Here is a 16,619-nt window from a genome sequence, read left to right on the forward strand (position 1 = left end):
GGCGTCAGTAACGCAGCGAGCGGGCCGTTCCACGGGGGGCTTTTCGCTGCTGGAGGAAGGCAGCCTTTCCCCACAGCTGCTGCTGCCCTCTCCCCCCCCACAACGGGATTTGCTCCCAGCTTGCTGCTGCCAGGGCACCCACCTCGGGGGCAAGCAGTCGGGGCACTGTGCAGGCAGCCTGGTCAGAGCTCCAGCACTGCCCCTCGTCAGCGTTTCAGCCAGGTTCGATCAAAGACGCCCGGAGAACAGAGAGTTGCATTCTCCTCCAGTATCTCCTCTCTCCAAGTCACCCCCTAGAAACTGCACGGCTGCAGGATAGCACGCTCTCTCCTGGAGTCACCAGCTGCTGGCTGAGAGGAGGCCCCTCACCCCGGCAACCCAGTTAGAACCATCCTTCCTCTTCGCCACTCCCTCAGCAGCAAGTGACTCTGCCAGTCATTCATAGAGCTGTTCTCTCTGTGCTTTGTTCTTTCTTCTCACTCTGAGCACAGCACACATTCAGCCCCCTTCCAGGTGCTCCCAGTGTACCAGTGTCAAGGTAATAAAGACTGGATTCTACTTAGTAGATTTTTACTCCATTGGAACTTAGAGGGGGAGGGTGTTAAACCACAGTAACATTTCCCATGCTCCCCACCTCTTCAGGCCTTTGCTTTAAATTCTTTCAGAGACAGAAACCCTCGCCTCTTGGGCTGGCATCTGACCACTCTCCCTGAGGAGCTATTTCTACCCATTGAAAGCCCATATATGGGAAAATGTTTTTGCTACATTCAGACCAAACCAGAAGTTTCAAGAGATGCTTGGAGGGTACCTGTGGGGTGCTAGGCAAGCAGACACATCTTCCATCTCTCCGCCAGCTTCCACTTGAGAAGTGCAAGGCCCCTTCAATGCAGCCCACCACCACAACCAGGCACTTTCTTTTAGCTCAATCTTTTCTTGCCAAGCCCACTAGAGTAAGGCAGCTGGCTTGCAGAAAAGGGGACACCGAGTCAGCTGTCGCACACTTTGCCATGCTTTCCCCCAACAGCATTGTTCTCCCCCGTCAGATTTTCCTCTCCCGTATAATCTAGCCCATACATTGTTTTCCAAGACCCTTTGTGCCTGTGCTGTTTGGTGGTCAATGACTGACTGGGATGAGACATAGAAGACAGTGCTTGCATCACACACAGTCAGAGACAGAGAAGTCTGTTAGAGGCCTTAACTGACATATGCAGGAGGAGCATAAAACTACATTTCAAGAAGTTCTCGATTATTCTACATCTTTTAAATGTTTGGCAACATGGACAGATTTCTTCTTAGGGACTGCATTTGAGTTTGATTGCAACACCCTAAGTCACAGCAGTGGCAAGTGTCAGGAAGTCAACTTGGTGAGCAGGCACATCCTGGTGCCCATACCAGCCCATCTCCCCCCAGACCACGGACAGGCAGGACAGAGATCCAGATGCCAAGAGTCTTTTGCCAGCACTTGCTTTTGACCTTTATTCTGCAACCAACATCACCTACTGAGGGAGGGAGGTTACACATCCTGCTTTTTACCACCCTCCTTTAGCCCCTTTCTTCTTCTTCTGCTGCTGTTTCTTCTTGGTGGCCGGGGCACCAGCGGGTTTTTGGTGCCTGGGAGGGATGACGTTACTTGTGGCCGATACAACTGCAGCGCTGCCAGGCCGAGGGGAGGTAGGTGGGCTGCTGGCAGTCCTACTGGCATCCCTGCAGGGAAGATGAGAGAAAGAGATACCATGTGGGTTCACAACCACCTGCAAGACGTAGCACTACTGCAAGAAGCTGACAGTGAAAAACAGCAGCTGCCCCATAAGACAGCATTAGGTAGCATTATGTATGGGAGGGCACTCATGCAAGGAGATGTTAAATAAGCTTCAACATGTATAGAAGGGCTGAGGGAACATGTCTCAAAGTGCAGGCAATCACCTTCTAACTGATGTTCACTAGAGAGTTTAAGTCCTTCACAATGAAAGCAAGGCTAACTTTTGAATAGACATGTGACAGCTCATGCAACACATGAGAACCCTTTCAGACCCCCACGCTTAGGCAGTGCAAACCCAACATCCTTTCTCTCTCCTTAACCACAAAGGCATCTTTGTGCCAGGTCTCCTTGCAAACACTGCTCAAGGCAACAGGGCCACAAAAGGCTTTTCATGCTTCTGTTTTGAGACAGCTGTGTCAAGAGAAACTATCAGACAGCACTGGCAATTCCCTGCGTTGCTATTATTTTAGAAGTACTTCCTTCTCTCAGATGCTAGTAAGTCACCATCTTGCTGTAAGGCCTCAGACACAATGGCAAACCCTGATTCCAGCTCAAATAATCAGTGTCAACTTAGAAGAAGTATAGTGTTTTCCCAGATCATGGCTAATGGTTCTCCAGCCGCCAAAAGACCTGAAAGCCAACAGCTTGAGAGAAAGCATGCAAAATTAACCTCATCGTCAAAGTTAAGAAAAGCACATTAAAAGACTATGGGAATTTTATTTGCACCTTGGCTCCTTCAGGCATGCCTATCACATCACTTTGGTTTTCAGTGACCTATAGGGATCTCGGGGAAGAGCAGCTCGCAGAAGGTTCAAGTGGCAAAGTACAGTTTTACTTGTGCTACCCAAGGTTGGGGTGGTGACAGATTCAGAGAAAAGCAGCACAAACCCAGCCCTGCCAGTGCCCAGGAGTGATTCCCCACACCAAGCCCTGCAAAATGGGTACTTACAGTTCTGAAGAGCCAGCTGTGGTTGAACCCTGAGTCCCTTTGCCAACCTGATCCTTCTTCTTGCCCTTCTTCCGTCCACGATAGTAGGAACGCTCTCGCATTGGAAGCCACCGCTCAGGGTCAGGAGTCACCTTGGGGTCATAGTTCTTAGGCAGCTTTCCTGCAGAACATCCAGTGCCAGGAAACGAGACTGGGGTCAGCACACTAGAAAAGCGTATCACCAAGGGATACACATGGGATGTCTGCAGCCCGGAAGCGCAAAGAGCCCAGCAACCCACATCAACCTATCAGGGCGCTGCTCTCGCTTCTGTGGAAAAACGTCCCATCCAAACAATCTATCATGAAGATCTGGGTTCACAGCAACCCAGCTCCAGCAAAGGGCTCCAGCTCCTCAGGAGCTGAAGGCTAGCTATTTGAAGAAACAATCTGGCAAGCTCTCTGGAGCTGTGCCGTGTCAACATCTAGGAAATGCAATTTACCTTTCTTTTTTTTCTTCTTCTTCTTCACATCCCCTTGTCTGAAAAGCAAGAAGGGAAACAGCCACTGTGACACAGCAGACAAGTCAACTAGAAACCAGCTCTGGAAGAAGATAAACCATTCCCATCTCTCTCAAAACTTGGTCTACTGCTCCTTACAGTTAAACAACAGGCTCCCTTTCCACCAGCCTGCCTTCTACAGCAATGCCCCCACCACACCAGGAGTGGCTCTTGTGCCACCCCAAAGAATGACTGCACCAGAGCTACAGCAGCCTGCTTTACCCTTGCTCCTTCTGCTGGTTGTCTCCAGCGAGCTTCCCAGCTTTCTTCCGAACATAGGTTGCTCCATGGGAGTTCTCCAGCGCATCAACATCTACTTTCAGTGACATGGTGTCCGAAGAAGGCAAGTGTTTACTAAGACTGCAAGGGAAGAGTTCAGGGATGCCAACCGGCAAGCAAGAAGATAAACACCCAGGTTTGTCCAGATAGCAACGGGCAACTTCAGCTTCAACAAATTTGGCCTGTTAGCAATGTAGACACCAGACAGGCCTATGGGGCTAGTTCCGGCTCTCTCACCAGCTTCCTACACAAGATGAGATAAGCTGCTTGATTGCCATCTGTCTCATTTTTCCCTTCTTTGATGTGGGGACAGAAGCAGCAACTTCCTCTGAAAACTGCTCAAGGGTGGCAAAAGCAGCGTGTGAACCTGGTATTTTAGGTCAGGGAGAGCTTAGCCATGTTTTATCCGGCACAGTCCCGCATTAATACCACAGGTTTAAAATCCCAGTAGAAAAGATGGAGAAGCTCGTATTTTTGGTTCCACCTAGTCTTAAGTTACCAATTCTCAGCGAGGAGGCCAAAGACAAAAGGGTCCTGGGATCCCACAGTAATCAAACCAGTTAGGGAAATAATGTAACTCCAGACAACTTGACCTGGATATGTAGCTGTTCTGGAGATATTCCTTGCCTTTCTTCAGGTGAGAGTGGGTCTGAATTCCCCACACGCTTGCTGATATTAAAGGGAGCAATGCCTAAACACCTCTTTCTTTGCTTTGATACCACCATCAAAAGGATACACTTTAGCTTTTTCGGGGTCCACCAGGGAGTAGGCAGAGATGAGCTGTGCCAGAGTATGTACACCTTTTGGGTTTTGCCTTTGTAGGGGAAAAAAAAAAAAGAAAAGGACCAAGTTACCAAGGTACACACTCATCCCAAAGACTGGTATCACCATGCAGTGATAGCTGCTGCAGCATAGCTGCTATCTGTGGGGACAGGCATGTCAGTCTGTGCTCTCCTCCAGAGCACATCACCAAACATCACTGGTATGGACAAAGGGAGGTACAGACATCTCCACAGTATCATGAAGCAGGCAATGAAAGATGAAAATCCCTCAGGTCCTAGTAGCAAAGGCAAGTTAACAGTCCCCGAAAAAATTGCATCAAGTGCATAATAAAAACTAAAACCTAGACATCCATGGTTTATGCAGCACTAGGAAAAACGATGCATTCCAGTTCCCAAAGCAACATTCACTGCACACAAGAAGCCTCTGGGACAAGTCAACCAGGTTTTCAAGTGAACATCAGCTATAGATCAAATGAACAATCCCCCCTCCTTCCAAAATATGGCTTTGCATTGGAGCCCACATGCAAAAGCAACCCTAAAGGACAGCTACCAGTCAACCAACATTGTCAGACACTGCCTGGCATCAGACAGCTTGCAGAGGTCTCTGGTGGAGACCTGTTCAGCAGCCACCCAACTCACTTCCATAGCTCCTCCAAGTCACTGATTGCTTCCTTCTTCCTGCCATGCTTTAGTTTGAAGTTGGCAGCTTCCCTTATCAGCGACAAATGGACAGGAGACTTTGGCTGAAAGACACAGCAGCCATAATTAGTTCCTCATTATCACAGCATGGATACCAGCTCTAGCTGGCTTTAATGTCCCTGAGACCTGGCCAAAGAGAACAGAGTTTGCAGCCTGTCATGCAGAAAGGAGACCACCTTTGCACTCTAGGATGTGAGGCAGAACTGTATGGGACAAGGCAGCTTGCTGCTCCACAATGCTTTCTAATTAGGCAGAAGGCCTGATTGCTACATTTGGGCATCCGTTGCCCCCACTCTCCTAACTGACAGGAGCTGCTGCTCCCTGTTTGCCACACATCTAAAATAATGAAACAGTGATAAAACAAATGCTCACAAACCAGGAGCTCACAGGTTTCCAAAACCCCAACTGGATGAGCTGCTGGGGCTGTGCACGAAAGAGGAAAACCTGAGTTGGTCTAGCTGGAAAAGACTGAGACAAATCCTTGCACATTAGCTCCTCTGGTTTGACTTGCCTGGAATTGCTGATACCACTGGATAGCCTGTGTGAAGACCTCAATTGCACTGTCAATGTCCTCTTCATGACTGTACATTGTCACCAATGCAGACACCTGCAAACATTCAAGAGCAGCTTATAGCAGATCCTCACACAAGCTGTCTATAGCCAGAGAGTCAGCAGTTAAATGACAGAATTTCCTAAAAGCAGAGTCAATGTGAGTGTTCTGCTCTGTCCCTGAAAACCAGCTGCGGTAACATGCAGGATACCCAGGCAAGACCTTCCTACCCAGGTCCCTCTCAAAGAAATGTCCCCACCAATCTTTCTCCTATGGTACAAGCTTAAGACTGCATTCACAGACAGAACCTTCTTGTCTTGGCACTTTCTTTGCTTGCCACTGGACACAGTTTCATCAGAAACCCTTTTTCTTCCCCCTTTCTCTATCCCAACAGCCATAAAAAAAGAAATCAGCACTGAAGAGATTATACAGCCACCATTTGCTTGTCTATACCTCAGTCACAACCAGAGGTGACCGACGGCAAGGAACTGGTATTGCTGACTGCCCCCATACATTACTTTGATCATCCACACTTGCAATTGGAACAGACCTACAATGTCAGGCTCTGCTCAAGATGCTTACGCTGTACACTTGAGCATTTTCAAGGTCATCAAGCTCTTCCAAATACCAGATGCGGACATGCGTGCAGACCAGGGTGATGCTGTGGGGATGGAACATATGGCACTTTCTCCCTAATGCCTGTTGTCCTAAAGCTGCTTCAAAAACTTCCCAACAGTACATACCAGGGAAGCAGCTGCTCCAGTCATGTTACGCAAGTAAATCCAGGCAACACGCAGGTCCGAAGGATTACAAGAAAGTGGGAACATAGGCAGAGAGCATCTTTGCTGACAGGCAGAGTAGTTCTGTGGCTAACTTCAGGCCACCTGATGCAAGCTATAATCCCATCTTTGTCCAAGACAAGGAAGATGGGCTCAAATTCCCTGCAGACACTCAGGTGAGTGAAAAACCATAGGGAAGAGGCAACAAGGAGCAGGTGGTACAAAGCTGTGCTACAAGGGAAAAACCTCACACAGTTCAGACTGAGTTTTGCTTACCATACCAGGCTTGTGCTGCAGTTCTTCTATGCTCCTCAGGATCATGCAGGCTTTGGTGACACTGCCTAGAAGAGAGACAGGGAGAAACAATGGTCTGAGTGGTATGGTAACACTACACACGGCCAGTGAACTTCCAGCCAAAGGTAAAACAACAGGAACATAATGACCCCCTTCTCAGAACATCTCCCCCGTTTCCAGGAATATAGGACAAGCCTCCATACAAAGGACCTTTCTGCCCTTGCCACATCCTGCAAGGGTTCAGGAGCAAGTTCCTTCTGTTCCAGGAGCAACTCTGCACTGCCCGACTGTATACGGGAATGGTACCATCAGGGACCCCCACATTGCTCCCAAGACCCTCCTGCCCCAGAACAGATTCAGTCCTATTATTCACAAAGACTGTGGGCATCTCTGCCAGGGATCTGTGGAGCCTGGACATCCAGACATTAAGCTATGAGCATTATCCTGCCATAGCCATATATATAGAATACCTGACTGAAAGCATCTCTGCTCTGCACCCCTGTCACAACAGGGACTGTAGAAAAGAATGCCCTAAAGCCTGTTTTTCTCACCCCTTGTACCATTACCACGTGCAGACACTTTCCAACAAAGGAGGACACTGGATACCTTGAGCAATTTTTAGCTGGGCCATTGTCAGCTTGATCTCAGCTGCATTGGCAGGGTGCTGGTCTGCGAAGTCCTGAGAGTCAGAGGAAAGAACAATTCAACATGTGTGTGTGCACCAGACTGCTGCTCTGGTGAATCATATCTCATGCTCAGTCACAGCAAGCCGGCAAGAGACAAAGGAAGCTTTCCAGCACAGGCAGGCTTCAGCACACAGCAGAGGAGGGCGCCAAGTGTGCCAGTGGCCCATCGCCCTCTCACATTTCCATCCCAAGCTACTCACTCCCTCCAAAAAGGAGGCTGGTGCAAACTGCTTGCAAGCAGAGCAGCAGAGCCCACTGCTTACCCTAGAAGTCTACTACAGCTTCTTAAGCACAAAAATCAGAGGTGTAAGGGAACTATTTCCCTTTAAAAGTGACATTGTTCAGTTGGGTGTAAATGCTTTCCAGCAGCATTAAACCAAACCAAAATAAGCAGAGTCAGATACCCCTGGAAATTTAAACCAGAAAAAAAAAAACTAAGGGAAACAGCACACGAGAACACAAAGCACAAGTTTAAATGGAGCTTGGCCAAAGGAGTATTTTCTCTTAACGTACCTGCAGAAGCCCTACGGCCTTTGCATGCTGCTTCTCACGACACAGTTGGGCTGCCTGGATAAGCACAGGGAGCAGATGCTCAGGGCTCTGTGTCTGCAGGCCTGCTGACAGCTTGCGGCACTGGTCTGCCTAAGGAGTGGGAAGAGAGAACACACTTTTCTCAACCTCTGCAAGCACCTGACGCAGGGCTAGCACACCAGTTGTATCTAAGAAGAGATGCTAGTGATGTCTTTCACAAAATGGGTACACAGAACCAAGAACAAGTCCTCTTAGTAGCACTTCAGATGCATCTAAGAAGCCCACGCACCCCTTCTGTCTTCTAGTCATCTCCACACTGTCCTCCCTACAGCAACACTCAAGTCACTACACAGCTGGCTGGCTGTTCTTTTAGGGATGATTTCTTTTTCCTCCTCACTTATGTGCCTAAACCAAGTGGTCTTATCTTCTGACACAGAACAGCTGATTATCCATTTTTGCCTAGTCAAACTCCTGTGGAGTACATCTGTAGCTACTTACTGCAGATCAGTTTCCCCTACCTGGTTAGTGTACATTGCCAGTAAAGCTTTGTTGAATTCAATCGCCTGGAGCTGTTTCTTCGAGAGTTTATGCTCAACACCTTCTGCATTGGTCAGCTTCACCTTTTTCTTTGAGTCAAAGACATTTTGGTCCTGGGGAAATCACACATCATGAGAAGAAAAAGTCTCTGGTTCTGCGATTTAACTACTGTTTAGGAAAAAGTCTTTCCTGGTTCTCTCTCTTCTCTCCACAGAAGCAGAGAAGCAGGCTGAGTAACCACACTGAAAGCAGCAAGGTAATTCTATACCTTGTTAATTGTGATGATGTTATTTGCAATGACAGCAAGCAGTCCTACATCTGTTGGCCTGAAAATAAAAGTAGAAAGCACACTGTTACTAAACAGTGGTCTCTCTACAGATGGAAGACTGAGCGTTTGTTTTAGAAAAGCCCTTACTTCAACTTGATTATTTGATTGTAGAGCTGTAGAGCGTCTTCTGTACGATCCTGCAGTTGCATGATATAAGCCATCTGACCATGAATTATGGCCAGTTCAGCCTCAATGTCTTCCTCTGTCACATCCTGAAGGAAAATCAAGGCGAAAAGAAAAAAGGCTGCCATCTCACCTCTCTTCCCCTGGCTTCAGCATTCTGCTGGCAAACGTCTATGAGCTCTCTTGGTCAGTATTTAGCAGCAAAGTACCCCAGCTGCGACAGGTGCAACAGCACAAATACAAGCGTATCTGGGTTAAACCAGGAGAAAAGAAAGCTTCAGCTGCTCTTGCAAGAATCTGAAGTTACCCTTATCTTGTGCGCTGAATCTGCCCCTTCGCTTGAGCCAACGACAGTGACTATAAATTTCCTATGTTTCCCACCACCCACTCAGTGCGTTCATCCATAGCAGGGGTGGGTCACAGGGAGGTTTCAGACAACCTGTACCCATCCTGCCTGCACCAGCATGGGCAACTGTACAAGGACCACATCAGCAAACAGCTGGCATGTTAGCTACCCTTCGGCAACAACCATGGTTGCTGCCCCAGCCTCACAAGCAGGTACCAGTAGCAGTGGCAAGTCTTGCTGGGTAATACTGCACAGCAGCTGTGGCTATCATCCAGCTATCTGCAGTATGCTTTATGACAGCACCCTTGTTCACACTGGTGTAAAACGGACACTTTCCAGAACAACATCAAGAACTTACAGAGTCTTCTGACAGCGATTGGCGGCACAGCTCTAGAAGGAAAAACAAATTGAAGAACACAATTTAGAAGGCTTTAGGGGAAAAAAAAACAGTCTAGAAGCATGGGGGAACATACACTTTTTTCATGTATCCCTGAAACTTCTGCAACGTGACAAGGGCACATCTGACAAGTCTGATGATGGATGGGACTGAGCATGAGGGAGAAGACTAGATGACGCAGAAAAAATATCAAACGCACAGGAGATACTGACCCTCCCAGACCTGCTTTCTGAGAGCAAAGTCACACACTCATTTTCTCTCCTGAGCAAATTTCCTTAAACCTAGCTCCTAATCTTTTCCATAGGGATCACTTGGCTGCAACTGCTCACCCTCTTGGAAGTTATTTTAAGTGCTGCAAGCCTGCAATATTCAGATTACACCACCCTTTACGGGGCAGCAATTCCATCAGTTTTCAGTACACATACCAGTCACTTCTTAACTTTCTCATATACCTCACCAGAACATCACTTGTTTTGCTCTCCAAAGGACTACTATCACAGCACATAGGCTCAAATTACACATGCTTAATAAATCGGTTGTATGGGAGAGCTGCTAGTCTATCATCAAAATCAGGACAGAACTGACCTGTTTATCCGCAAGAGCAATTAGATGAGAAAGAAACTAATTCCTCCTAATTCTCCCACACACACGTTTTTTTTTTCTTTTTCACACACACAAAATCCCCCTTGCACCCCACAGAAAAAATGTTTGTTATGAAACATCTCAAGCTTATGAGAAGAGATTACACCCATATCTACCTCCTACTTCAAAAAACTGCTCAAAGGCACTGAACACCAATTGGGGGCTGTAAGAGAGCCAGGAGACGGTACACGCCGCATGCTCTGGAAAAGAGCTGCAGAGGAACACTTCTACAAAAGCACCAGTTCTGTCAGGAATCGTCTGGAAACTTACAACAATCCTGCCCTTGGTCAGTTTTTAAATTTTCAAACCCTCTTTCTCTCTGATTAAGGGTATCTATAGAGAGCAAGTAACTACTTCTATCACACAAAGCTTCCCTCTCACCTCACCATGTTTTTACCTTCTGCTTTCTGTAGTTTTTTCATTGCTTCATTCAACTTTCCTTGCCCAATCAATGCACATGCACTGTTATAACACAGCTCGTAGGTAGCTTCTTGAAGGCCCAAATCCTCCTAGCATGCAAAGCAAAAGTAATGCTGCATAAACACCAACAGATCTATACAGATTTGATAGGCAACAGACACAAACTATAGTTTTCATGTACATTCAAACTACTCCTTGCAAAATAAATTTAGAGGCAATTTTAAATGGGCACATCCTGGTTTCAGCTGGAATAGTTCATTTTCTTCCTAGTAGCTGGTATAGTGCTATGTTTTGGATTTAGTATGAGAACAATGTTGATAACACACTGACATTTTAGTTGTTGCTATGCAGTGCTGACACTAGTCAAGGACTTTTAAGCTTCACACGCCCTACCAGCGAGAAGCTGGGAGGGGGCACAGCCAGGACAGCTGACACAGACTGACCAAAGGGATATTCCATACCATATGATGTCATGCTCAGTATACAAACTGGGGGGAGTTGGCCGGAGGGTGCCACAGCTTGGGAGCTAGCTGGGCATTGGTCAGCAGGTGGTGAGCAGTTGTGCTATGCATCACTTGTTCTGTATATTCTTTTATCATTATTATTATTCTCTTCCTCTTCTGTCCTATTAAACTGTATCTCGAGCCACAAGTTTTACCTTTCTTTTTCGATTCTCTCCCCCATCCCACTGGGGAGGGGTGAGCGAACGGCTATGTGGTGCTTAGTTGCTGGCTTGGGTTAAACCACAACAGGCACACACCTAGCAAATAAGTCACAGTGCAGAGGATCTTCCCTCACACCACACAACAAAGTCAGAGGCAATTTACAAGGCAGCAGCAAAACTCCAGCGTGAACTTGGGGACTACTTAGGCTGCTGAAAGAGGCAGGTAAGAACTGCTACTAGAGAACCAGGAAGTGTATCCATAGCGCTGAACAGAAAGCTGAGCATGCTGTGCACACCTCTGACACCAGACGGTTTAGTAAAAGCAAGCCTCAAAGCAGGCCCTAAAAGGCCTACCCTGTGTAACCTTTAGACAGAATCAACTTTCCTTTCAGTAATTTTCCTTTCAGCTAAAATAATTTAATACGCATGCGCAAAGATATTACATAACGTATTAGCATATGCATAAGGTTTCTTGGAATAGGCGGGCTTTTCTCGGCCATTGTATGAATATTCATTTTTCTATAATGTATATAATGAGTGTGCTTTTGTCCCTAGGTGTGCATGCTAGGAGGAGAAATCCCCCATGCACCCTGGGTTGCTTTACCCTGGGCAAGAGGGCAATGAGACAGAGGAAAGTGCTAGCCACCACACGTGTTCTGCCTAATGCAGGCTCAGAGAGATGTACTTCCTGCTCTGCTGCAACATCTACTAATACGAGTCTCCTAGAGATCAAAGGTGAAGCATAACTCATGGACAGTAACAGCCTTTATTCCTCCATACAGGGGAAACCACTAGGTTACCTTCAATACACTCAGAAGTCATTAAGAGACAGGAAGACATTTCTACCCTGTTAAATATCTATGATTCCATATCCTTTATTCCTTGGCTCTCACTCTTATCACACATACATACACACACTTACTTACCGGCATCACTTTTTCCCACGTGCTTTGCGCTGCCACAACAGCAGAGAGGTTGGTTTTTCTCTCTTCCTCATACTCATCCTGGGAGTTGCGAATGAGATCCCTGTATGCAGCCAGACAATCGTCATAACACTCCAACCTGTACAACTGAGAAGGGGAAGGGATTAGCCTTCAGAATAGTATTTCCCTGCATATGCTAGTAACTACAGCCTCCTTCCTCCCTCCCCATGGACTGGCAGCAGCACACCATCTGTTTTAAGCTAAACATTACTAATATTTGCATCTACCTGCAGGGCAAACTCTATAGATTACATTTGCAAGGACTCGAGCAATGACAGCAGATACCCGCACACAAACGGCACAGTTCTTACTCCTAAAACAGGTTCTTTAAAAGCAGCAGTTTACACTGTTTTGTCCTCAAACAGCCTTTTTCCAGATTAGATCACCTCTCTACGAGAGAGATTAAACAGATGGTCTTTCATGCAGCTGAAAGAAGACAGCCAATTCTTCACAAAGATGTTCTGATCAACCAGAGAGAAACCAGAGAAGAAACATAACTTCTTTTCCGCTTCACTTCTAATGCCTGAGATGTCAGGTCCCACAAACCATTCCTGGACACGTATCTAACGCAAGCAGATGGCTCAACCACAAATAAATCTCATCAGCTCTCTTCCATCCTCCATCCCCGCAGCCAGATGGCTATTATCAGGCCAGACCCAGGAAGGAGAGGGAGTCACAAATGCCTTGCTTCAGTTCAGTGGCAATAAGATGACAGCTCTGCCTCCAGCAACAGGTGACTGAAGCTCCACAGAAGTTGGAGCAGCTGGGAACTGTACCTCTCCTTACCTTCAAGACAGAGAAGGAAATGCTGTCCCCATACTTGCCCCACATCAGAGGAGGGACAAGGCACCCAGCATATAAAACTCCCACTAGGAAGAAAAGCTTGTAATTACCACTTGTCCATAAAGCTCCTTCAGTTTGTCTGTCTGCTGACTGGCACTCTGAATGGTCTTGAGAGCATTTTCAATACGATTCAACCTGTATTCACAGTAGGCCTTCTCAAAGGCAATAATGTCACTGCAAGGACAAGACAAAGGCTGACAGCACACACTATAGTCTTGATTCAACAGCATTCATACCCCCCTAAACACTTGTTTAAGCGGCCCTAATTAGTCACAGACTGCTACATTCCCAAAGAGCCAAACACCAGAGGTGGGCACATGATCCCAGATTACTGAATTATGTATCTGTTGAGCGCTAAAAATATCTTAAACCTACTTTGTGTTCAACAGAGAAGGAATATCAAAACTTCACCTAAAAGAAGAGGTTCCTTTTTTCTGGTGTTTCCAGACACACAGCATTTCAAATCCCGCCCCACCCCGCCTCCTACTGATTATGCGAATCAAATGCTTAAAGGTAAAACAATACCAAACTTCATTACATGACTCCTTCTTAAGGAGAAGGCATATTATTACAGCAAAAGATTGCTACTGCAAACTTTCAATCGATTCACACTGAGAGAGAAGAGAAATGGTATAAAACACAGTCCCTCTTACACTCTGATACTAAGCCAACGGTAACATTAACTAACCTATTTTGAAATATCAGCGCAGCAGAACTGCGGCAAAAGGGTTTGCTGATGTTAATATAAAACTGGCTTCAAAGCAAGCTCACACCAGCAGGGAAGCATTATCAAACAAGCAGAGCCTTGAATGCTATGTTCCACCTACCCCCTGAGTTACCACCTAAGTCAAAGGAAAATTAATCACTGATTCCCTTAGTTCATCACTGGTGCCACTTGTCACTAGCTATTTCTTTGCCTATTTAAAATTATCTCAGTCCAGCTGAGTATTAAGGGAGTCTGAAAAGAAACGAATGGCATTAAGAATTAAAGCAAAGCAGTGGGCCAGCCTCAGTGCAGGACAGGACAATTTCAAGACAGAGCAAGAACCATCTCTTTCCCTGCTCTGTAGGATGCAGAGACAGACATACAGTAGAGCCAAGCTAAAGATACTATAGAGAGAACTCTGAAGTCAGCTGAATTTAGAGAAATTACTACTCCTCCTCACCATATAGTTAAAAAAACAAGCTAAAAAACTTAAATTAAGCCCCTTCCATCCCAGGAAAGAAGGAATTTGTGAATAAGGTAATTACTTTTTATGTAGATGTGAACATAAATGAGGATATGCTTCATCACACTGATACTACCACACACTTTTTGGTAAGTTCCTTAACAAGAGCAGCATCTGAAATACAAACATTTTGCTGCCAGGCAGTTCTTGGGTAGCAATTTTCATCCTCATCATTGCACAAAGAGCATCTTTATTGGGAAGAAAATTAGAGTCTGCTTAATGACACAAAAGGGAAGCTTGACTTGTTCTCAAAAACAAGTTGTCTCCAAGGTCCCAATTTTGAGAACACGCACAAAGGGCTTGCGTCACCCCAAGAGCTGAAGCAGTACCTTCAGGCTGGCAAAGAAAAGGACCCCAAGGAGCAGTATGATGAGACAGCCAAGCAAAGCTAACAGCTCGCTGCCACTGGCAAGGGCTTCTCCCTCCTCTCTTCACTCCCCATGAGATCTGTCCTCTTCCCTTGTACCAGCTATGGTGCTCAACCACATCAACAAGTAAAATAAGCTCAGGAAGACAGATGAAAACTAGATGGGACAATCCCTTCAACAGTAAAAGCAAGATGTTAAGACTGTCCCAGACTCATCCAGACCACCTCTCACGCCCAGAATAAATCAGTGTTTCACTGAGAAGCCCAATCCCAATGGCTCTGAGCACCTCCTGCTCCTTATTTTGCTGCCTATTAGTCCCCTCCACTGAAGCTGCAGCAGCTTCTCAAGGACGTGCAGTTTCATATTTTGTGGAGTACGGCAAGATACAACTCACCTGGTTAACACTTTAGTGTGGGTGTTGATCACGCCAAGGGCTTCCTTGAAGTTTCCGTTCTGAATAAGACACACTACTTTACACTGAAGTGCGGTCACATCGTCTTTGCTGATCTGCAGTACTGGAGGGGAAATCAGTTTCAGCAGAATGATCTAACTCATTGTCAGACACATTATGGCTTTGTAAGAGCCATATGTTGTTACAGTTGCAAAAACCCATCACAGAGAGCAGTCACATCAATTTAAAAGGGTCGTGGCATGGCTTGCTTTGGCTCAGATCATTAAACAAATCCTGTCAGGATAAAAGAATCCAGTGTAAATACTGAACTTACCCAAACTGACTGCTGTTGTAACATGCCTGGAACAGAGCTGCACCAAAGGAGCTGTACACACCTGTGCAAACCTTTCATTGGCATTTCGCTTCCAGGCAGAGAACACAGTGCCAAAACCTGAGTGCCACGTAAAGCATATACAGGAAGAAAAGCACCTGATACAGAAGAACAGTATAGCTCTAGACAGGTAGTCACTTCATATGTTAATACTTTCTTCCAGTGGAAGACAGTGAGGGACAACTAAGAGAGAGACATAGGTTTTGGTATTTGATTTTTTTCAAGTGACCCCAACTCTCAGATCTGCCAGGACAGGAGATGAGGCCCTACTTCCTACAAATAGCAACACGAGAACTTTTAACCATAATACGCCTTATCTTGCAATCCCATTTTGGATGCCAGACTATCAAAACGACACATCTCAACGTGGACTCTCACTCCCCAGCAAGTTATCACTCCCAAGTCAGTTGGTCCATACGCACACCACCCCTCCTCCAGTTCCCACAGGGAAAAGCCCTCCTTCCTCCCACGAACAAAACTGGAGGAAAACCCAGGAGTCACTCTGAGGGCCTGGCCCGCAGCACGGGCGACCGGTGGTCCCGGTGGAGCAGCGCGGCCAAGGCGGCTGCCCCGCTCAGCTTCCCCATCTGCGTTTGCCTCTCCCCTCGCCCGGCAAAGCCTCCAGCAGCGTGCCGGGAGGGGGGGCGCCCTTTGCCCGCAGCCCGGCATGAAGTCGACAGACGGAACCCCCCGCTCCCCATCGCAGCGCCCCTGCACAAGGCCAAGCCCGCCCGGGCAGAGGCCGCGGGGAGCGACGCCGGCCGGGAGAGATGCGAGGCGGGGGACACACGGCCCCGCGCCCGGCCCGCACGCAGCCTTCCCCCGGCGGGCTGCGGCCCCGCGGCGCGGCAGGGCCCAGCGGCGGGGGGCGGAACTCACGCACTCACTCACTCTTGTTAACGGACTTGAGGGCGCGGGCGAAGTCGCCGTTCTGGCCGCAGCGGTTCACCTCGCTCCACAGCGCCGCCGCCGCGACCCCGCCGCCCGCCGCCGCCGCCATCTTGGAACCGGGACGAGAAACACGTCGGGAGGCGGCGCCGGCGGCTGCCCCGGAAGCGGAAGGGCCGCAAGCGCCGGCCGCCACGTCGCGAACGGCCGGGAGGGCACCCGCCC

The 16,619-nt window shown here is 47.5% G+C and overlaps 1 protein-coding gene across 1 annotated transcript; it reads right to left on the reverse strand.

Moving 5' to 3' along the window:
• Positions 1-1,448: 1,448 nt before the first annotated feature.
• Positions 1,449-16,546, reverse strand: SRP72 (signal recognition particle 72). The gene is made up of 19 exons (XM_068403802.1): positions 16,398-16,546; positions 15,119-15,239; positions 13,178-13,301; positions 12,228-12,371; positions 10,615-10,726; positions 9,537-9,568; positions 8,797-8,921; positions 8,650-8,707; positions 8,363-8,494; positions 7,827-7,955; positions 7,234-7,306; positions 6,610-6,674; positions 5,516-5,611; positions 4,945-5,048; positions 4,260-4,337; positions 3,467-3,604; positions 3,188-3,225; positions 2,709-2,868; positions 1,449-1,704 (listed from the first exon to the last, which is right to left on the reverse strand). Exons 1-19 carry the CDS (start codon positions 16,504-16,506, stop codon positions 1,530-1,532), a joined length of 2,013 nt encoding a protein of 670 aa, XP_068259903.1. The 5' UTR covers positions 16,507-16,546; the 3' UTR covers positions 1,449-1,529.
• Between the last annotated feature and the right edge of the window lie 73 nt (positions 16,547-16,619).

This window comes from Nyctibius grandis, chromosome 6 (genome assembly GCF_013368605.1).
Source record: "Nyctibius grandis isolate bNycGra1 chromosome 6, bNycGra1.pri, whole genome shotgun sequence".
In the NCBI taxonomy this organism is placed as follows: Eukaryota; Metazoa; Chordata; class Aves; order Nyctibiiformes; family Nyctibiidae; genus Nyctibius; species Nyctibius grandis.